Genomic DNA, 22,450 nt, shown 5'->3' on the forward strand with positions numbered 1-22,450 from the left:
AGGAGGAAGCAGGTGGGAATTCTGACTGCAGGGCACCGTGGAGTGCTCACACCCCTGCACACACAGGTGGGCACTGCTACCTGTGCTTCTCGCCCTCCTCCTCCTCCTCCTCCTCCTCTTCTCTGAGCTGCTTCGTCTTTGGTTCTGCTTCTTGCTTGTCCTGCAAAGGAAGAAGGGAAACCGCCTCCTGAGATGAATAGGTTCTGGGAAGTGAGGGGCAGGACACCGCAGGAGCCAGGCGCCCTGGGCAAGGCACACCTTGGGGCTCTATGCAGGGCACGGCCTGCTGCCACCTGATGGGGGCTCCACTGGAGCCTAACTCCCCACCCCTCCCTGCCTTGGAGCCCACCCCAGCTTCGGGCACACAGTGGTGGCCCTCAGAGAGCTCTATCGGGAGCTGGTCTATGTCATGGTCACTAGCCACCATTACTGGAGAGGCTTCTCTGGGGACACCATTTACTTCTCCTTAGGGTCAACATGAGGCATCCTGGTGGCACAGTGGTTAAAAGTTTGGCTGCTAATTGAAAGGTCACCAGTTCAAATCCACTGGCAGCTCTGTAGGAGAGAGATGTGGCAAACATTCTTCTGAATCTGGTTTTCCCTCCCCTCCTCCTTCTGCTTCTCCCCCGCCACACAATTACCACCAAGGGCATGAGAGGCTCGGCAGACCAGCCTCTGGCCTCTGCAGCCAAGCTGCTGCTCCTTCCTGGTGGTGACCTGCCACCCTCTCTCAGGGCGCCGTGCTCCCAGGCGACAGCAAGCCAGCTGGCGTGCATAACCAACCTGGGCCAGCTTTCGGAGAGGTTGAGCATGCACTGACAGCTGCACGCGGGCGGAGTAGCATCTGCCTATGCGCCCCTTCCTGCCAGGGTGTGTCCTCAGTCCCTTGGCACCATCTCCTGCAGGAGAGCCAGCATGATCAACATGGTTCTGGAGGGGCGGGAGAGGGCGGAGGGACGAGAGGGGCTTCCTGATCCCGGACATGCAGCACCTGGGTGTTACAGGACTGGGAGGCAGGGGCAGGGAGCTAGCGGGGAGCTAGCGGGGAGCTAGCTCTGCCAGAGCCTACACCCGGGTGTTTGGAGCAGCAGGAGGAAGGAGAGCGTGGGGTGAGGCCATCAAGGCAGGTGAAGGTGAACCACGGAGGGCTCTGGCCAGTGTTCTGGAGCAAAGGCGGGGCTTGGAGCCGAGCTGGGCAAAGAGGGCAGGATGCTCATGCTCTGAGAAACAAGTTACATGCAAACCCACTGCTCTCAAGTCCACTCCAGCTCAGAGCGATCCCCAGGACAGAGGAGAGCCGTGCCTCACCGGAGCAGTCTCCCCTTTCTCCCCTGCAGTGACTTGTGGGTTCAAGGTCAGTCCAACACATAACCCACTCTGCCACCAAGGCTTCTGATAAACAAGTTTGGGTTCGCCAAATGGGTCCCAGGGCTGAGCTCCTCCCTGACTTAAATGCTAACCAGTGAAGCAAGCCAACTATTAACATTCCAATAAAAATTCCCCTCCCAAATGCCAGTCAGCAGACTCGGCGCTGGTCAGAGGTGCTTGGCCTCCGTGGGTGAGGGAAGGAGGTAGGAGAGCTTCAAGGGCTCAGTGAGTCCATCTGGGGCCCCCACTCCCACGGAAGGCTTCTGTCCTACGGGCTCTGCTCACTTGGAGGAAGGGACAGCACTGGGTGGAGTGGGGACCAACCTCTGGAAGCAAGCCCTTTGCAAATGCCACACCTTTTCCGGCCCCTAAGCAAGGTCAAACCCAGCTGCTGCCGCTGCCATGGTTACCACCACCTCCACCCTTCTGGAGTCCAGGCACCTAAGTGTCTCCGCAAAGACCGAGTTATTCATTAATGACTGAGAAAACACCCCACCAGCTAAGTCACACTTTACAAAGTGCCCAGCAGACGGTCTGGTGGGTGGAGAGTCACACAAGCTCTGCACAGAGCTTTGTGGTGAAGGATGACCGCAAACTGCATGCTGGGTAGAGCAGGGGCTCAAGAAAGAGACGGAAGGCTCTAGCGATAGGGGAGCAAGTGAACACAGGAATGGGCCACACATGGGGGTTCGAGGTATACCCCAGCCTGCCTACAACACATGGTGCCACGGACAGGAAATGAACATCTCTGAGAAGGAAAACAGCTGGGGGGTCGGGGCGGGGATGGGACCCTGGCCCAGGTCACCAGGTGGAGAGTGGCAGGGAATCCCACTGCCAGGAACAGTGGAAAGAGGCACAGACCAGCCTCTTGGCCGCACCCCACCTGAGAGGCTCACAGGACCTCAGAAGTGGAGGGCTGGCAGCCTCACTGCATTCTAGGCCCTCGGTGCCAACCTGGAGGGAGGCAGATTTGCCAAGGCCACTCCACCTGCAGTGGGGACAGCGGAGCTAGGCCGAGGCCTCGTGACCCCAGCTTGTGTTCTTGCCAAGGAGACAAAAGCGAGCGTATCAAGAGCGTCCAGGTTTAAAGCCAGCTCTGGTCACAGCTGCCTTTCCTGTGCCACCCACACCACTCAGACCTGGGGCCCAGAGCCAGCCAGGTGCACACCCCGGCAGAGGCGCAAGCAGAGCCCAGTCCCTGGGGACTCTAGGCACCACGGCCAATCTCGGTCTTACCCCTTCTCCCTCCTTCCCCATCCCTCCCTCTCTCCACCAACCACCACCTTAACCGAGGATCCACCACAGCTCAGCCCCTCTGGCCAGGTACTTCTTCCCTCTGTCCCTGACCGGCCTGCCGGAGTGCTACAACCACACAGCTGGCTGTCCCTCAGCTCAGTGCTCACCGGCTCCTCACACCACTGTGGCAGCAGCCAGCCTCCTCACCGCCCCCAGCATAGTGGACTCTCCCAAGGTCCCAGCACCCACCCACATCCCATTCCGAATGAGCCCTGCCAGGACACCATGACAAGTGACCCTCTGCCTCAACTCCCGGAATGTCCATTCTGATAACCCATGAAAAAAACACCCTCTGGCCAGTCCTGGAGGCCCAGCTCAAGCAATACCTCCTGAGACCCCCAGGCAAAGGGCCCTCTGGCTCCTCTGGGCCCAGTCTACAACAGGTGGCCATTCCGGTTTATATCCCCCGCTTATTGACCTTCTCCAGGCCCCCTCAGGGTGGGGCACAGCCTCTCCACAGCCTGGACTAGACAAGCTCCAACTCCAGGAAGGGCACTCTCGGGAGTGCAAAGCCTGCTTGCTTCTGCCCACCCAAACTCTGCCCCCCCTCCTTCAGAGCTGACACAGGGCCTCCCAGAGCAGGGCTTCTGGGAGTCTCAAGGAAGCCCGCCCTAAGTGGAGCCTGACCCACTTCCCCAGAGACAGGAGGAGCCCTGGTAGGGCAGTGGCTTCGCACCAGGCTGGGATCCACATGGTCGGCAGTTTGAAGCCACTAGCCACCTCTCAGGAGAGAGACGGGGCTCTCTACCCCTGTCAACAATGACTGACGGTCTCGGGACCCCCAGGGTTGCTGTGAGTCAGCACTGACTCCCTGGCAGCGGGTTTGGGGGTTTGTTTTTTGACCAGAGACAATACTTTTTAGTTGTACAGGATCATATTATTTCTATAATGTTTCATAAGACTTCAGTAAAGCCTTAAATTTGTGTGTGTGGAAAGGTTATTAATAAGACATAGGGCTATTTGGCTTTTCTATTTCTTCTTGAGTCAGCTTCTCAAGGAATAGCAACTTTGTGTAAATTATTGAATTTACTGACATAAAATTGTTCACATTATCCCTTCTTAGCCTTTTCACGTCTATGGGATCTGCAGGGCTGCCCACTGACAGTGACCTGGACCTTCTCTCCAGATCAGGAGCCCAGGGCACAGGGCTTACTCAGTCGGCTGCTCACTGCAGGGTCCGTGGGTCCTCCGTAGAGAGGCTCAGTCTTGGAGGCACAGGGCAGTTAACACTGTCCTACAAGGTTGCTACTAGGGGCATGGAATGGACAGCAGTGAACTTTGGGTCTGAAGGTCGGGCTGCTACCAGAAGCTCAATGCACAACCAGGAAAGCAGAAGGGGTTCCTCTTCCCATGCACTGCACCTGCCCCCCTTGAATGCTGGCTCTACACTGGGCACAGAGTAAGGGAAGCAAGAACGCTGCTTCACAGCAGCTGAGGTTACTCCATGGGCACACAGACTTACCGGTTAGCTCTGTGCCATGAGTGGTGAGGAAAGCTTGATGACATGTTTGCACAGCTGGGGGACTAGCTGGGGAAGGAGGTAACCCTTAAACTCAATGCTAAATGTCCAATAGGGGGATTAGCAACCAGGTGGCTGGAGAAGGCAGGGCACGCCAGTAACTGCTGGACAGAGACCCGAGCATAGTCACGACCCGCAGAACTGACGGACATAGCGGAGGTCAGGAGGAGACAGCCGGCTGGCAGAGACTTCCTCCAGTGCTGTGGGAGGTGATGCGGAGGTGAGGATCAGCACCCTGACAGGGCCCTCTGGCTGTCTAGAAGATGAGTCACAGGAGGAGAGGAGGAAGTCAGAAGCCAGGCAAGATGCTCCACCCCCAGCTGGACCTGCCCCGGCCTGCTGCCGCGCCGTGCCTGTGCTGAGGAGAGTGGGGGGCTAAAATGAAGGCTGGGACTGTGGCTCAAGAAAGAAGGGGGCTTGAGTTAAGGGGCCAAGGAAGAAGTCTCTCAATATCCTAAGACTTGGCAATTATACACACACACACCCCTTACCCACAGATAACATGCATAGCACACATAAAATACTAACCGCAAAGGGATTACTTGAGTGCAAAATAGTGTAGCATGTGCATTATTTGTGCAAAACTGTGGTACTCAAGCTTTGAGGGGCTGCGCCCAGGGGTCTAACCTTCCAGAAGAGAATGAGGAGCTCAGGACAGGGTCAGGAGGCGGCCACTGCAACTTCTGGTCAACATTCACCGCCCTTAGGATGTCCTCAGCCAGCTAGAGACGCAGCAGAGACTCCCAGGCGCAGAGACACTTTGAAATGCCCAGGCAAACTGCCTCATTAGCTCTGAACATGCCGGCATATTATCCACAGGAAGGAGTCGTTCTGTTCAACAATGGAGAGAGATTAAGACCACCACCCCTAAACCCTAGTCCCCAAGATGAAACTGGCCCAGCCTGGAGCCAGTCCGGTTCTGATCTGGATGTGGGGTGAGACAATCAAAAAGACATGGTCCACAGAGACTGCAGGCCTCCCTGCTCATGGGGCAGTTAGTCTCTAAGCCCCCCGTCGGCACAGGAAGAGGCTGACAATGCTGAGGGCAGTCGTGGCAGGTTTCCCGATTTCACCCTGTTGCCTGTTATCAGAGGCAGGGCTGCCCCACACTGGGACAGAGGGACTTCCCGTTGGGTGAGGCAGTGGCGGGAGTTGTGTTTCAAGGGCACATAGGGGGTACAGCAGTCACTTGAGTCTGACTCATTCTACAGATACCATGATAAGCCTTGGGCTGACAGCCACCATGCCCAGGACCAGAAACTGCTGGGCTCTCCACTGCCCGAAGACTAGGGGGAGGGAGGCCGTGCCACCTCCTGGGCAGGGGATGATCCCACTGGGCTGCAGTGCTTCTCCGTCTGGGTCCTAACAATCGATGGCCAGCTAGGACTACCTGCCTATGTGCCTGCCATGTGCCCAGTGGCCCTTGAGTAAGTACTTGAAAAAAGAGGCTCCTCTTACCCATCTCTGTACCCACGGCCTGGGTGCCGGCTACAGAAGACCCAGCACGGTGATACAGCATGTGGGCTCTGGGTCAGAGGGAGACAGCAGAGCCCAGCTTTACTCCCCTGACTGCGCTGTGTGATTTACCACCTCGCCTGACTTTCCTTTCCTTACTTATGAAAACACTGACAGCAGCCAGGGCTTCAGGAAGGACTGCACTGAGACCAGAGAAGGGGAAACAAGCCCGTGGCCTGGTGGGGCAGGGCTTCTTGGACCAGGAGAGGCCACGGTCAGCATTCCCTTTCATTGCTCTCCTCTGACATTCCCAGCAATCCTGCGAGGAGGAGGCAGGGCAATGAGATGACGGCTGCTTCATGAAGACAACACAAGATGTGTCAGACAGTGGGTGCAGGGGCGGCAGACCTGCTGCTCCCCGAGGCAATGGTTCCGCAAGAGCCAGGCTCTAAGCGGTGGGCAGGGTGCGGGCAGGGCTAACAATGGGGAGGCAGGGCTTACTCCCTGCTCCCCGGTGATGGGTGGTGGTGGGTGCGGGCATTTGAGAACACAGTGACTGAGCTGGAGGCTGGGAGCCCAGTAAGGAAGCTAGAGATAAGGGCTGGAGATAAGAGCTAGAACTGGGTCAGTGGCGATGTGCTAGGACAAGGGGGTGCCTGAATGCTGTGGGGAGACAGGGAGGAGTCAAAGGGCTTTAGTTCTGGCCATGACTTCCTGAGAGAATGAAGGCGCCTTAGACAGAAAAGGTTGGTCTTGCTCAGGACACAGAGAAGGTGCAGCAGCTTTCAGGCTGGCCGACTCAAGCGTAGGCCTGAAGGCCAACAAAGGCCAGTGCAGACAAAGGGCCAGGCTGGGTCAAGGTGTCCTCAGGGACTGAGGTGTCCTTGGCAGTGAGGGTCAAGGCCTTGCCCTAGATGACCACGATCATCCTGTGTGTGTCAGAGCACAAGCCCCAAGCTGCCTGTGACAGGGCAACTGATCCAAGCAAGACACCAGCCTCGCTCAAAGGAGGCGGCGCCTACCTTCTCCCAAGGTTTCTCCAGGTCAGCAAAGACTGACTGGCTCGCTGGTGCTGGGTTTCCCACTCTGGGTTCTGAGGTCAAGTAGGCCTAGCGATCAAATAGACCAACAAGGAAACGAAAAAGCAAGCATCCGGGGCTCCCAGACGAGGTTGGGATTCCCAAGGTCCAAGATACCAGAGGCGCCACTGGGAGAAGCTACATTTTCTCGATAAGAATCCAAGGGGGATGGGGGGTGGGCGGTGACCCAGAGAAGATAAACTGTAGGGGAGGAGGAAAGAGTGGGGGTTCTTTGAGGGGCACCTGAGGGGCTGGGAGGCTCCTCAAAGGTGGTTCCTCGTCCTGCATTTTAAAGGAGAAGTGGGAGCAGGGGCAAGAGCGAAAGGAGGACCCTGCCCACTGGCCAGGCACTTCCTTGTCACAGCACAAGCAGGGAAAGACACACAGAGGGGACCAGGCACAGTCCTCTCCTCTTCCTGGCCTGCAGCCAGTCCAGACCAGTTCCTCCGGGCAGCTAGCGGAGCTCCTGAGTTCTGCTGGAGGCCCTGTGGACACCCTGGACAGCAAGAGTCCCCTGCTGAATGTGGGGGGACCCCGGGGTAAACTGCAAGACTTCTATGGCACAGGCTCTCCTCCTCCTGTAAGGTGGGGCCGGTGCGATCAGCAGGATGTTTGAAGAGTAAATGAGTCCATGATTCCCTCTACTGCTCGGGCATGTGTGGCCCTCCCTCCACCAACAATGAGTCTGGCTCAAATGCTGGCTCTAGCTGCATCACTCCAGGGAAACCAGACATTTCCTCTGTTCTCACCACCCACCCTGATCCAAGAAAACAGGCCCTCGAGCTGAGGGACCACAGTAGACAGGAGCGAGGCCTAGAAACAGACAGGCCATTCCTGTGCTAGACCACCCGGCTGTGGTAACGTGGACAACACAGTGGCCACCTCCTTCTCTGACAGTGCTTGTGGTGCCTGCAGTCAAGCTTCTGGGGATCTGAGGGTAATCAAGTTCATTCTTCTTAAACGAGGCTCAGAAGAATAACCCGTCGGAGGCCCAACCTAGAAGAAGAGGTACCACATCTGCAAGGCCTGCACCCACACGTTACCTGAGTCCTGCACTCACCACTAACCCCCACAACCAGGGGGTAGGGTGTCAGCATTTCCCCTGGCACTGCCATTCCCAGGGGCCTGGGTGTTAACTGTCCCGGAGGCTTGATTTTACCTGGCTGTGCTCTGAAGATATGGTTGCCATCTGTCTTCCTTACCCTGGCCCCCAATGCTACTCATCTCTGTCCTCTGGCATTTCCGAAAATGACAGTCACTTTTCATTGTTAACAAAGTGCCAGATAATTGAGCCTAGATTTTATTCAATGAATTCCTAAACCCTAATATGGCCAGTCATTGCTTTCTCATTTTCAAAGGTGAAAAAAAAGGGAGGCCCAGTGCAATTAATAACCTGCCCTGTCACCCCACTCGGACGTGCTAGGTCCCAGATGCTGGCGCAAGCCTCTAGCCCAACATCTCGCAAAACATGGGTGGCTTCACTGGTGTCTAATGTCACCTCGGCATCTCCTCCTGGTGCCCACAGACCGACACAAACCCCAGGAGCCCCAGATATGGCCATTTGGGGGCAAAGGAATGCCAGCCCTGGAAAATCACAAGGAGATAAACAACAATACACACAGAGGTATTTATAGCCGTGTTCCTCATTGACGGAGAGACCTGGAAACAGGATGCCAGTCTGTTAGGCACAGGACGGACGGCCAGCTGTCCATGCGACTGGCCACCGCAACACCAACATGGCAGATACACACACCCCCACAGCACACACGCACAGGAATGTGGGGTCCCACACAACCTCAGCAGGGACATGAGCACACAAACAGTGTACGTGAAAACAGCTAGAGCCCCCATGGGCTCACACAGCACGACTGTAGGTGCCATTCCCTCCCTTCCTCTCATTCTGCCAGCTGACTTGAGAAATGCGGTGAGCAGGGGACCCAGCTGCAGTGACTCACTGTCCTGATGGCACCCACCCCTGCACAGAGCCTCCATACCTCACCTGGCACTCATGGCCCATCGAGAGGCACTTGGACAAGCCAGACATGAATGACCTTTCTCACGTGGGAAAAAAAGGTGTGGGGGGGGGGGGGCAACTGCTGGGGCGGTTGGAGAGGGGGGACTGCGGCCTGCATATCCCACAATCCCTCTGCAACCTGGAACTAAGGAGAGAAGCAAAACCAACAGCCACATGCAGCTTGGCCCTCTAAGTCAGGACAAATATCCTTATTATCCACAGCTAGAAATTTCGGTTAAGAAAATAACTGATGGTGAACAAGAGGTTACCTCCCTACCGTCTTGCCCTACCCCACCATTTCCCTTTTTTTTGGAGGGGAAAAGCCTGCTTCGCCACAAAGCAGAACTTGCAACCACCAGGACTTCCTCACATGCTAAGCTCACAACTGGTGCAGGAGGGAGTGAACCACAGGCGATGGACAAGGTACATGCAGCTGGAAAGAGCCCCGCCCTGCTGGGGTATGGCCTGATGGCATTGGGGCCACGCGGCTGGCTGGTTTGGGGGGGAACAGCAGAATCTCTGGTCCTGAGGAACTTCAGGGCTGAAGAACCAACAGGCCTCCCCTTTCCACATCACCTCGGGCAGGTGTGTGGGCTGGGGTCTGAGCCCAGCAGGAATTGGGGAGAGCCTATCTACTGCGTGCTTACCATCCTCAGGCCTGGGGGGAAAGCAAGCAACTCAGGATGCACCTGCAAATGACTCTCTTGTGCCTCCCCCACATGCCCTTGCCAGCTCCCTGGAAGGCATCAGCAGCCATCACTTGTGCCTGGTCACAGCTGCACCAGCCTCGAGTATTGATGCCCTTTCCTGTGGGTAGATTTATTCTGGAAACAGGGCAGGCAAGAAGGATGGCAAGTGTCATTATTTATTCAAAGGCTAAGTATTTATTTCCCAACCAGTCGACAGCCACCACCACAGCTGGGACCACATCAGGCTCCTGGTGGCCACACCCTATCCCTGGCGTGTTCAGAGCTTGGGAACAGTTAAAGAACCCAGGTCTTTTCCACGTGGGGAACTGCTGGAGTACCCTCCGCCTATGTTCGAACCACACCTTCCAGAAACCTCACCCAGGCATGACTTCACAATCACACCTAGGCATCCGCCCTGCCGGTAGCCCCGCAGCCTGCAGGCTTTCCCAAGCTGCTGGCTGCCTCCCAAAGGGCCAGTCGGCTTCACCCGGAGAAAAGGCTCCGGCAGCCAATTCCAAACTCCATGTGCCTGCCTCGCTGCCTTATTTCTTCACTCAAATATTTATACTGTGCCTGGATCTTGTCATCTGGCAGTCAAAAAGATGACTAAGCCCCGACCACTGCCTCCAGGGAGTGCAGAGGTGAGTGAAAGAGGAAGCAACAGGTGAACGTCGGGACACCACACCGTGTGGCCAAAGCGAATGCTGGGTGCTGTGCGAATGCTGAGGACTAAGGGAAGGCTAACTGAGATGAAGAGTTCACCTGAGCTCACCTGCAAAGCCAAGGGCAGCCCAGAGTGCTGGAGAAACGGAAAGAGTGCGTAGAATGAGGCTGGGGGAAGCAAGAGCGGTGGGACTGGCAGGGAAGGGCCTGCCCAGTGGGCTGTGGAGTCTGTTGCCACGATCTCTGAGAAGGCACAGACTGCAGGCTAGGAGGCGGCAAGAGCAAGACGAGGGTGCTGTTTATAGCAAACAGAAAAGCCAGAAAGGGAGGGGACGACAGTAACTGGTCGGAGCCACTAGAGACAAGCTGGATGTGGGTCCAGAGAGACGCCGTCCCAACCTCAGATGGCAGACGGCAGCTGCCTCTGAGTCTTCTTTCAGTGCTCCCACATCGGCCGGCACTTCACTTGCCTGTGTACCAGGGCCGGGCCCCCAGCATCCCCGGCCGGCATTACTATGCCAGGGGACAGGGCACCGGCTCACAGTGAAGAGGTTTCTCTGGCTACATCATTCTCTCAAGACTTCAAATAAATTTTCCCAAGACTTGGGGATCCTTTCTGCACAACACCCACAAGAGTCCATTCTTAGACCAAATGGGAGAAATAAGCAAGCCACAGACTTTGTGCTGCAAATGCCTCAGATGTCATCTGGGACAGGACGAACTACATCCAGTGACCCGGAGATCGTGTTATAAATAGCCACTACTTCATCAGAATCTTGCAGGGTAAAAACTGGGACTGGGACTGGGACTTCCAAAGCTGCCATCACAATTCTACACGTGCTCCAGGCTGTGGAGTCTCTGTCAGCTCCCATCCTTCCCCTGGAGAGCTAGCCCGGGAAAGGAATGACCTGGGCTAGGCCACACCTTGCTGAGGGCCCTCTGTGGTCACCAGGTGGGCCCTGGACACAGTCACTCAGACACGGTAAACAGCCTGAAGGCCAGAGATCCAGGCTGTGTGGGGCCTCTTGACCCCATGTACACTGCTCTTAGCATGTTGCCTAGGGCGGTGAAAGGCAGTGACACCAGTGTGTGCTCCAAGCCTGGAGAGGCTCCAGCTGGAACACTGAAGAGAGAAACCACCTCCCACTCCCCCGCCGCGGGCTTCCGACCAACCCCCAATCAAGGCTAACCCACCGCCAGCGAGTCGACGCTGATCCATCGCAAGCCTATGTAAGATTTCTGAGACTTCGCCTCTCTCCTGCAGGGCAGCTGGTGAACTTGAACTGCTGACCATGCAGTCAGCAACCCAGCACCTAACCCACCTGCCACCTGGGCTCTTCCCCGCCCACTACAGAAGCCCAACGCTCTCCACGTTCACTTTCCCAGCCCACCTGGGAGCAGGGAGGACAACTGGGTCTTGCTGATCCAACAGACCCACACCGGACTGCATGGGGCATGGAGCAGCTGCACCAAGAGGACAGCGGGCCGGAGGGGAGCAGACCACGCTGCAGTGTCGTGTCCTGGAGCGCAGCAGTGGTTTTCTTTTCACACCATTGCCCCTACAAAACGCTGGACTCCTGGCCAGTTATTTCTAAGTTGGCTCTCCTTTTAAGCGGCCAAAAGCCGCCAGGATGGAATTGTTGCTGCTATTCCTGACTTGCAGTGATGAGACTACTGACAGAGAGTGTACAGCACTCTATGTCTCCGAGCTGTGTTAAATTCCAGTTCATAGATCCACAGGCAGAGCCTGACGTCACAGTGGGGCAGGGATTCTCATGCCCATTCTGCAGAGGTAGCAGCTGAGGCTTGAGCCAGTAAAATACTGTGTGGACGTGGTCCCAGCACCCCCTCTAAGCCTCCCTGACCATCTCATAACCCTCACCTACACACGTTTCCTCTGGAGGCACTGAGCCTCCTTGACCCAGGTGCTTGCCTGCGAGGAGGCGCCCGTGGGTCGTGGGAGACACTGCAAGGCCAGCAGTTGGAAACCCGAGGAGGCTTTCTACGCCAGCGGAGAGTGGCAGTTCTACCCTGCCCCATGGGACTGCTAGGCGTCAAAATGGACTCAAAGGCAGGAGCTGGTTTTATCTGAAGAGGGCAGTGCAGGACGCCCCAGGAAGCCACTGCTGGCTCTGCTATCTGTGTGCTGCGAGCCTGGAGCACACACGCCCTTTAGTTTCCTCAACGGCAGGGTGACCATGACTGAGGGAGAGCGCTGATGTGGGGAGCTCTGTGCCGTGCCGGGCAGAGAAAGGCCTGACGGACAGGTGGCGATGACACAAAGCTCCACACGCAGGCCCTCACCAAAGCCCACACAAGGCCACTGGCACAGATGCCCACATGAAACCTCTTTCTCAGGTCGCCTAGAGTGGCCAGTGACCAGAGGAAGACCCAGCCCTTGTCAACCAGCAGACCACAGCTCAGAAGGGCAGATCCCACACGGCAGGCAGGGCAGGGCACACCAGAAAAGGCTAGCCATGGCGTGCAGGGGGGCAGAGAGGGGGCAAGGGGGAAGGAGGGATATGGACTTCCACAGATGGTCATCCTCAGTTCGCACCTCCATCAAGTGATTACCCCCATGTGGCCACTCACTCCTCCAGGTCAGGTTGTCTACGGAATCATGTAACCTGGGGCCCGCCAAATGGAGACAGTCCCTGCAGGTCAACTAGTGAGATAAAGCAGAGTGTATCCACACTGGCTCAGCAGGCCGAGCTCCCCACCCGGCCCCACAGCACAGGAGCACACTGCATTATCACTGGGGGTCCAGGGGTCAGTCCCCGTGGCAGTTACATAATCTTCTGTCAACTTGCAAAGGGGTGGAGTCTAGCCTGTCAATCAGGTCGCAGTTTAATGACCTCATTTGGAGGCACAACAGCAATAAATAGTTCACTGGAGGCCAGACTCACTCTATCTGCTTCCTCTTCCTGCAGACAAAACACGGGGAGCTACACTGATGGAGCCAGAGCCCTGGAGCTAGAGAAGCCATGTGGAGACCCCTGCTAGCACTGAGGTGCCTCTACCGCTACTGGAACCACAAGACTTCCCACCCACTGACCTGTGATCTTCCTGCATTTGGTGTCATGGCATGTGTTGCGTGAATCTGAAGAGGAATTCATAGATTGGTATGGGACATATGGGCTAATATCGGAGTTATGGACTTGACTTGGACTGGGCTATAATGTTTTCGTAATATATAACTACTCTTTATATAAAGCTCTTTCCTATGCACGTGTCTATGAATTTGTTTCTCTAGTCCACCAAGACTAACAGTCCCCACTGTGTCCCAAGCCCTGATCTTGCTGGGAACCCAGGCTTGCCTCAGTGAGCTCATTCCCCAGGCCTGGCACACAGCTGGTACTCAGGAACAGCAGTAATGACAGAGGGCTCCTGTGTAACGGAGGCCTCACCCCACTAGGAGCCCTGCTTCGGGAGGCCTGGTAGTCATCTCACTACATTCATCCCCTAAGCAGACAGACCGACCTGAGTCATAGGTCCCAGGACCCAGTACAGGAAGGTCCCGCCTTCACCACATGACTTCCTCTCCCGGTGTCAAATGCAGGTGCTGTTTCTTTACAGTGCAAATGACCCTGAAAGAAACCTAGTGGCGCCCTGCCAGGAAAACACAGTGGGGGCAGCAGAGGGGGCACCCCTCTCTGCCCTTGAAAGGACAATGTTTTCAGGCCCCAGCCACTCACTTTCTCTGGACAGAACAGCTCTGTAAAGCCCTGAAGCAAAACAGCCCTGGAGTGTGGATTCTACTCCCTCGGGGCCCTGGTTGCCACAGCAACTGTTTTCCCTCTTGGAATTCTTTCAAGAGTACAAGCGGTGGCTTCCCTCCAAAACAAAACTGGAGAGAAGCCAGGGCACCATGGATTAAGGAAAGGGGCCTGAGGGAAGTGGGGGGGGGGGGGGGCAGCCCTGGTTAAGCCACATTTGGGCACCTGGACCCTGGTCTGCAGCGCTCCTAGTACCTGCTGCAGGAATGGCCCTGGAGGCTGTGGGTTGGACCTGGGCTTACAGGGAGACAGAGACTGAGAGAGAGAGAGAGAGAGAGAGAGAGAGAGAGAGAGAGTGTGTGTGTGTGTGTGTGTGTGTGTGTGTGTGTGTGTGTGTTTTCTCGCACTCCCACTCCAGGTGGGAGTGGTATGGGCAGAAGGGTGTTGTCGGGGTCACAGAGGCAGGATGGGAGACTGGAGGAGGAAGGAGGAGGAGAGGTATGGTGGGTCTATCTTGTGTAAGGGAAGGTGTGGAGCTGAGTGGGGGTGAAGGAGTAGAAACTCCAGGGGCTTTCCTATTGGTCCCCAAGTGAGAAAACCGGGAAACCAAAGCAAAGTGGCAGAGCCAGCTGTCTAACCAACCTGTGGTGCAGGGCACCTGAGAGAGAGCTGCCCGCCCGACTCAGCAGTGGCCTGGACTTCTGAGAGGGCTGGTGAGAGGGTGGGCAGGATGGGAACAAGTCCGGCTTCTCACTCAGGGCAGTGCGTGCTCTGCCGCCTCTCCTGTGCCCGCCCACCTGCTGGTGAGCCCTTCCTCCAACCTCACTCCACATGGGGGGCAGGGACCCTGCCAGGTGTGCCAGGTCAGACAGGATCAGTGGGTTGCCCTACCTTGGCCATACTTACTCTCACCCTCCACACCACACATCCCTCAGGAGGATGGGTCGCAAACACACCTCTCTCTCCTCTGGCACTGAACAGCACCGGGCAGGTACACGGAGCACCTGCTGGAGATGTCAGCCATGAAGGCCCTCTGCCCTCCCTCAAGGCTCACCAAGACACATGATGTATGGGTGTTCAGGTAAGAGATGTGGTGTTTTGTGAGCAGGGATGGCGGGGAGTGCGTCCTCCAGAGGCGCCCTGGCCAATGAGGTCATCACAAGGCACCTGGGACTAGCTCCCCCAGCACACTGCCCTGGAGTCAATTCTGGCTCAAGGTGAGAGCCCCTTTGGAACAGGGAGAACTGACTGCCCCTGTGGGTTTCCAAGGCTGTAACTCTTTTCAGGAGTAGAAAGCCTCGTCTTTCTCCCAGGGAGCAGCTGATACTCTCAAACTACTAATCTTGCAGCTCACAGCCCAGTGCCCGAGCACTATGGCACCAGGGCTCCTCGCACGAGAGGGGGTGAATGTAGGCCAGTTACGATTTCTAACAGGTCACATTCACCTCATTTCAAGGGCTCCATGGCTCGTGGCTCCCTCATGATGAGCCCAGGTGACAGAACGCTGCCTGCTGCGTCACATAAAGTTCTATGCACGGTGCTGCTCTAGTCTCCACAACCCACCTCCATGACTCTCGGACAGAGCACAACTCTGCCACAGGGTTTCCAAGGCTGTGAATGCAGACGGCCACACCTCTCTCTCCAGGAGTGCTGGGAGATCTGAACGGCTGACCTACCTTTCCATTAACCATCAACCGAGTGCTCTAACGACTGCACCACTAAGGCTTCTCACTCTAGTCTCTAGGGTCAGGTTAAAAACAGGAAGTGCCGCTAAACAAGCAGGCTGGGTGCCAGTCCTCAACCCTAAGGTCCCCAAGGTCACACCCAACCAGCTCCCCTCTGTCTCAGGGCAACAAAAGAGCGCAATCCAGGCCAAGTGCTCCGGAAACCCAACAGTCAACCGGCAAGTGTTTGTGCCAAGTTAATCCATCACTTCTTGGCGCCTCCCGGGCTGCAGGAGGGGCACCGGAGGACACGGCAGCTGCACGCCGTCCTGCCAGGCTGCACCACAGAGGGACGCCAGGGCTTCACATGCAGAGCCTCGCACCATTCACCTGTTCCCCCAGACCGGCACTGCCGAGGAGCATCAACAAGGATGCTTCAAACACAACACAGAAACTTGTGTCTCACCCGGGGTGCAAACACTGGCTCCTGCAAAACACGGCTGCCAAAGCAGCCCAGCTCAGCTGTCAGCCGGCCCCCTGGCCCTACCACTGCCAAGTGTGCACCTCCAAACCTCTGAAGTCTCCAGGGCCCTGGATGCTCCCATCTCCCAACAGTCCCCGGTCCTTTCCCGCCTCCTCAACCCGCTTCCTCCAGTCACAGCTCAGGTCAGGCCCCCTTCTGTCTTCTTGAACAGTTTTCCCTGCCTCAGCCTGGATGTCTCAAGAAAGGAACCCCAGGGGTACAGTCTAGTCCTGTGGTCTCTTCCTCACCTGTTAACCTGGCCCTGCTGACCTCAAGCTGCTGCCACTCTACCAGGTGCAACCTCCCCCCAGGCCTGGCACGAGCTGGAATCAGGGCAGCCTTCACTGACGAACTCCACAACCCTGGATGGCACAGCTCCTCTGTAGCCCTCGCCTTGTAGTTAGCTCCACAATGAAAACGATGCAGAAACACGAATCCGGAATCCCTTCATCTGCCACAATCTCAGAAGGGGCTCTTCCACGATCTCTTTAAATTGAGAGTCTACGCCCTAGTGGGGAGGGGATGGAGAGCGGCTAGTGAGGGGATCAGGCCCAGGCTCAGAATCCTGACACCTCTGGCAAAGCCACCTACACAAGGGTCCTCCAGGATGGCGTTGCCACAGCTGGCCAGGAGACCAGCCAGGAGCCACCCCTGAAAGGCAGGCAGGTACCCATTGGCAGGTTCCGGCTGAGATCATGCTTGGCCCTGCAGCCAGGGTTACGGGTGCCCAGTTGCTGACCACAAGGGCCTGACCTAAAATTGAGGAACAACTTCCTGAGAGGAGACTCCTCAGAGCTTATCTGCCAACAGCAGGCAGCCAATGCTTCCTCTCCTCTTAAAGGTCCTGCCAGAAAGGGCTGTGGGCTGCGGATGGAGCTCAGAATTTAGACTCTTGACTCCCTCTCCCCAACCCTTGACCCCAGTAAGCGGGCCAGTGAAGAGCTGGAGAGGATGAAACTACACCCAGGTGACACATGAGGACAGCCTGTGTAAGGGCCACCACTCCCCCAATGTGAGAGACTTCACTAAAAGTGTAACTGAAGTGCGTTCAAAGGCAGACTTGCGTCACTAGGGGAACAAAGGGCCCGGCGAGGGTGTACACTTTTAGCCCGGCCTTCTTGGCTTAGCTGTCACAGCTCCAGAAAAGTCTACAAGGCCCTTGCTCTCACGAAGCAGCAGGATGATCAAGGTGTGGAGTCACCCATATTGTAAATAAGGATTTACAATTCCGTATATACTCGCAGATAAGCTGAGCTTTCCGGCACATTTTTAATGCAGTTTTTGTGGTAAAATTAGGTGCCTCGGGGGTACATAGTTGGCATGAACATCTCGCCAATGGGAATGAGAGTCAGCATCTGGACACAAGGGCAGTAAGGTGTGTATATGAGCGGCTTGGCCTCAGCTTCATGGTCTTTTTCCCACTACAATTTCTTGAGCAGGTAACCCACTGTCTTAGTTACTGGAGGCTACTATAACTGAAACAACCCAGATGGGTGGCTTTAACAAACATAAATCAAGTTTCTCATAGTTTCCGAGGCTAGAAGTGTGAATTCTGGGCTCTGGCTCTAGGTGCAGACTCTGAAGGAAAGCCCAAGTCTCTTCTGAGCTTCTGTTCCTCACTGACTGGGTAGCTTGGCGTCCATCCTTGCCCTTCAGAGACTCAGGCTCAGTTCCCTGCTTAGTCTGCTCCCTTTCTATCTTTGAAGACCCTGACTCAGGACATACTAGATTCAAAAACTGTCTTAACAGCATAACCCAGAAAAACCTTTTCTACATGAGATTATCATCACAAATACTGGGGCTAGGATTTACCATACATGTTTGGGGAGGGAGACACAATCCAACCCGTAACATGCACAAAACCCAATAGATATCAAAAAGCACACCGGATATAAAACAGTAGGTATAAAGTGCTTCCTGCCCGGCTCCCACCCTGCATGAGGTACCACTCCAGGTCAGTACACAAAGCCACCATCTGTTCTCAAGGTCCCTATAACCTTAAGACAGGGACGCCTTCTAGCCATGTGACCCTGGGCAAAGCCACCCAATGTTTACTGGCTTTGGTGCTTCCACCTATAAAACTATATAACAAATCCCTCTCATTCTTCCTTCTTTTCAAGATTGTCATCACAACCAGGTGTGAGAAACCAAGCAGATGGTATTGTTTACCAAGTTAAATTTGAAAACGCCACTGTCTATAGTAGAGAATATTAAATCCTTAGAGCAACAGAGACAAGCAGGCGCATTGTGTACTCCCCACCTTCCTTTCCTTCCAGCACTGTCTCTATCGACCCCTGAGTATACAGTATTTTGCTTGACTCCATCGCTGCAGCTAAAAGGAAGCTGCCTGAGGAAGAAGCTTGCTATTGTAGCTCCAGGGCTTGAGTCGTAGCTATACTGGGTGCTCAGTCTGAAAACCCAGCTTCAAAACTCTGTCTCAAATCAAAGCACATGCCACTTCACCACCTGCACTCATTCACCATGGGCGCTACACACTGGAAACAAGCAGGGAAAAGGAAAACAAATCCACTGCCAGTGATCTGAGTTCCGACCCAGAGCAACCCTGTGTCACGGCGCTCACTCCTGTACCATCCTCCTGATTGCTGTTACGTTGTGCCTACTGGTGCGGGCAGCCTCTGTGCCAATCCATCTCACGGAAGCGCTTCCTCTTTTTCACTGACCCTCTACTTTTACCAAGCACGGGACCTTTTCCAGGGACTGGTCTCTCCTGATAACATGTCCAAAATAAGTCTCACCATCCACGCTCCTCGGGAGCACTCTAGCTGCCCTTCTTCCAAGACAGACTGATCTTTTGGCAGTCCGTGGCACTTTAAAATGGCGCCAAAGTGTTTCGGAAGCCATCCATCTTTACTCAGAAACAGACTGTCATATCGTTTCCTACAGAGTGCATGATGGGTTCGAACCGCCAATCTCTGGATTAGCAGCTGAGCACTTTAACCACTGGGCCACCAGGGTTACCCAAAATTCTAACTTCCTCTTTTTAGCTAGGAAAGGGGCTAGGTAGAGTGGAAAAATCAGGAGCTCCTGGATAAGAGGCATGCCAGGAAAAGGAAAATGCTTCTAATGGAATAAAAAAAAAAAGGGGGGGGGGGAGAGAGAGGGGGGAGGGGAGGGAGGGGGAAAATGAGGAGCTGATGCCAGGGGGGGGGGAGCTTCAGGACACCACCTGTTTCTAAAGAGGAGGCGAGGAAACTCCCCTGCCAGTGAGCTCTCAATTCCAAGAAGCTTGTGATTTCTGAAGGCACATATTTCAGACACCAGTTCTCAGACAAGAGCTTTCTGAAGCCTAAACTGTGCTGATCTTCCACGATTAAAAGAACAGCTAGGCCCTATTTTCATCCCATTGAGAGACTCCCTTTAAAGGCCAAGTCGCCTGATAGCCCCGGGGAATGCTTCTCACCTTCTCAAGGCAGGCAGTGGGCCTTTCAAGATACTATCTTGCTTCTAGTTTTTCCAATACAAACCCAGACCCAATCTTCTGGGCCCTGACTCCCAGTGAGAACATCATCGGGAGTGGAGCAGCCACTGTTTGTAAGGCTGAGGTTGAGCTCCCAGGGACCAGTTTGGGAGGGAGAACTGAGAAGGCAGACTGCTGCCTATGAAAGCAAAAGCCAATGTGGCCAGCTTTCAACTAGTACTTCCTCTAGTGCTCAGTATGAAGTCCCCCACAAGGACAGGGGAGAGCCAAGTAGGAAAAAATGTAGGGATCAGGTTCATCACCCTAGTTTTTCAAGTTGAAAAGTCGAGCACCCCCACTCCCTGCATATATTTAGTACTCTGTACTTGTCAAATTCAAAACTCAGTTTCCACCCACCCACTCAGCGGCAGCAGAGCCAAACTCTCACTGGGTCCGCCGCCCTCCTCTCTACAGTCCTTTCACACAGATTATCCTGTTAGGTCTCAAAATAATCCAGTGTAAAGGAAAGTGTAAGGGTTGTTACCAGCCCCACCCCGTCCCAGGAGTCATGGGAAAAACAGGGCCCAAGGGGATGAAGAATCTGCCTTGCCCAAATCTACTGCCCCCAAGAGACCAGGACGAGGTCTGCTACCCCTGGGGAGGAGACTTCAAGATCTCCTCAGGGACTTCGGAAAAAAATGAACAAAGTTCAAATGAAATCAGGCTATTTGGGGGTGACACCAGAGCAAGAAAAAATGCTTCCGGGTTAGGCAACTACTAGGACTAGGAGGCTTATCCCCAAGGGAGGGGCTGGGGAAGAGCGAGGTACCCTCCTCTTGGTTTCCCAGTGTGCCACACACAGAGGTCCTTCAGGTGTCTACACTCAACGACTCCATCTGCGCGTCCTGGGGACCTGTTACACCCCCAACCAAAGTGCGCCGTGGAGAGCGGGGGCAAACCCTGAGAATCGAGATTGGAGGGTGGGAGGCCGGCCTGTCGGGCCTCGGGGAAACGGAAGATTCGAGGCACTCGGGCTGGAACAGGTCACGTCGAACAATTGAACGAGCACCCGAGACTAAAAGCAGAGCCAGCTATACACCTGTGCAGCACTACGGAAACCAAATTCACTGCCATCGAGTCGACTCCGACTCCTAGCGATTCCAGCCGACACAGTATAGCGGGTTGTGGGGGCTGTTAACTCTTTACGGAACCAGGCAGCCGCATCTTTCTCCCGCGAAGTAGCTGGTGGGTTTGAACCACCGGCCTTGCAGTTAGCAATGCTAGGCATGAGCATAAGCGAACGGTCTCCGGGAACAGGGACTTGTCGACCACAACCACCACCATCGGCCCCCCTCAAGCCCCAGCGCGAGCGCCACAGCCGCATTAGCAGTGGAAGAGCCAAGCGCCTGCCTCCCCTAGGTTTGGTGGGCGGGTGCCGGCTCGGCGCGCATGCGCTACTCCCTCGCGCACGCTTGGCATTTGCCTTGCACTTACCGTCCACTGTTCTCCCGCGCGTTCCAGGCCCCCATAGAAACTAACCCCACCACAGTCCCCACTCCCCACTTCTCACCTTGCGCCCAGTTTTCTCCCGTAGGGCTTTCAGCCGTTCCTTTCGCCGCAAAGCCTCTTCTTCTAGCCGACCCACACCGGCCCCAGCCGCCGCCATCTTGTCCGCCCCCCCTCCCTTCTCTCGCTCTGTATTACGCAGGTCTGAGGAGAGGAGATGGAAGTCTTACAGCCAATCCAGAAGCGAGTCTGAGAAAGCAGGAAGTTCTAAAAACCAATCGATTATGAGTTACTAGGAGAGGGCCCGCCCACTTCCTTCCGAGCCACTCACCTAGTGGGCGGGGACCTGAGAAGATGAAAAGCCTGTAGGCTCGACGGGTCCAACGCCGATCAGTGGGAAAGCAGCGAGTGGAATCAGACCTGAAACGATGAGGTTAGAGCGCATCGATCGACATGGTTTTGTACTCTAACCAAAGTTCATTGGTTCTGGCCTCTTGGAATGCCGTCCTTGTCCATTTATCCTGTTTCTACAAGGTTTGACTGCTTCCAAGAACCTTCCCTTGTCCTCCATTTCGACCCTGGCCCAATAAGAAGCCTGCCTCCTCCCTCTTGCCCTCAAATTCGTGGCTTCCTGAACTCAGCTACCCCAGTGCCCCAGGGTTCTCTCTGTTCACTCAACTCAGGTAGCCTGTGCAGTATGGAACCTAGCTGGCTCTCTGTTTTTCTTCCCCTCCCACCACCACCCCGGAAGGCGCAAAGTACCCCTGGGGTAGGGGGTGGCGTGTGAGCCCAATTCCTCTGGAGAAAAGATGGCCAGAACCTGGACCCAGCAAGTCTTCAGGCCCCCAAGGAACCTCCTGAGCTTAAAAAGAACTAGCTTTGCTTCAACTGGAGCAGACGGCCACGAGTTCAAGAGTCTTCTTGCATTAATCAGTGTGCGATATAACAGACCATTTTGGCCGAAGTGAAGATTGAAGTTACAAAATTCTGGCAACCTGTCTGGGTTCCCAAAACCATGCTCCCTCCTGCCCTCTAAGGTCCTGCCAGGAGATTTCTTGGCAGGTCCTCTCTCGGCTAGGTTGTTCTATTCCTGGGGCAGCCCCTTCCTGGTGGGTTACAGGGAATACCCACTCCCCTGTTCCCAATTTCCTTAGAGATCCCTGAGCCATAGACTGGGACTCCCAGCCCAGTCCTCCCTACCGCTTGACCTCACTAACCACGGTCCACTAGCACCTTCCCTCAAGAAGGGAACACACATACAAAATAAAACCCACTACCTTCCAGTGATTCCAACTCATAGTGATGCTAAGTAGGGTTTCCGAGGCTGTAAATCTTGATGGGAGCAGACAGCCTCATCTTGCTCCAGCAGAGCCGCTGGTAGGTTTGAACCCCGGACCTTTCTGTCAGCAGCTCATACCCAACAGGGCCACCAGGGCTCCTTAGCGGTTTCGGTTCCTCTATCTGTAAAATAGAGGACTGAAATGCTCCCCTCCAAAGTTAAGGCAAAGAAAAATGTGAAGCGTATGTAGGGATGGGGGGG

At 55.3% G+C, this 22,450-nt stretch overlaps 1 protein-coding gene across 1 annotated transcript in view; it reads right to left on the reverse strand.

The window, feature by feature from the left end:
• The window catches only part of CCDC12 (coiled-coil domain containing 12), a 43,503-nt gene extending 22,423 nt beyond the window's left edge, over nt 1-21,080 (reverse strand). The window contains exons 1-2 of the mRNA XM_045297701.1: nt 20,975-21,080; nt 81-160 (exon numbers count right to left, since the gene is read on the reverse strand). Of these exons, the coding sequence (XP_045153636.1) occupies nt 81-160; nt 20,975-21,070 (176 nt within the window). The 5' untranslated portion in view covers nt 21,071-21,080. The remainder of the gene's footprint in view (nt 1-80; nt 161-20,974) is intronic.
• Nucleotides 21,081-22,450: the final 1,370 nt, after the last annotated feature.

The sequence above is a fragment of the Echinops telfairi genome, unplaced genomic scaffold (assembly GCF_000313985.2).
Source record: "Echinops telfairi isolate 266 unplaced genomic scaffold, ASM31398v2 ScPeMD7_7420;HRSCAF=8458, whole genome shotgun sequence".
NCBI lineage: Eukaryota > Metazoa > Chordata > Mammalia > Afrosoricida > Tenrecidae > Echinops > Echinops telfairi.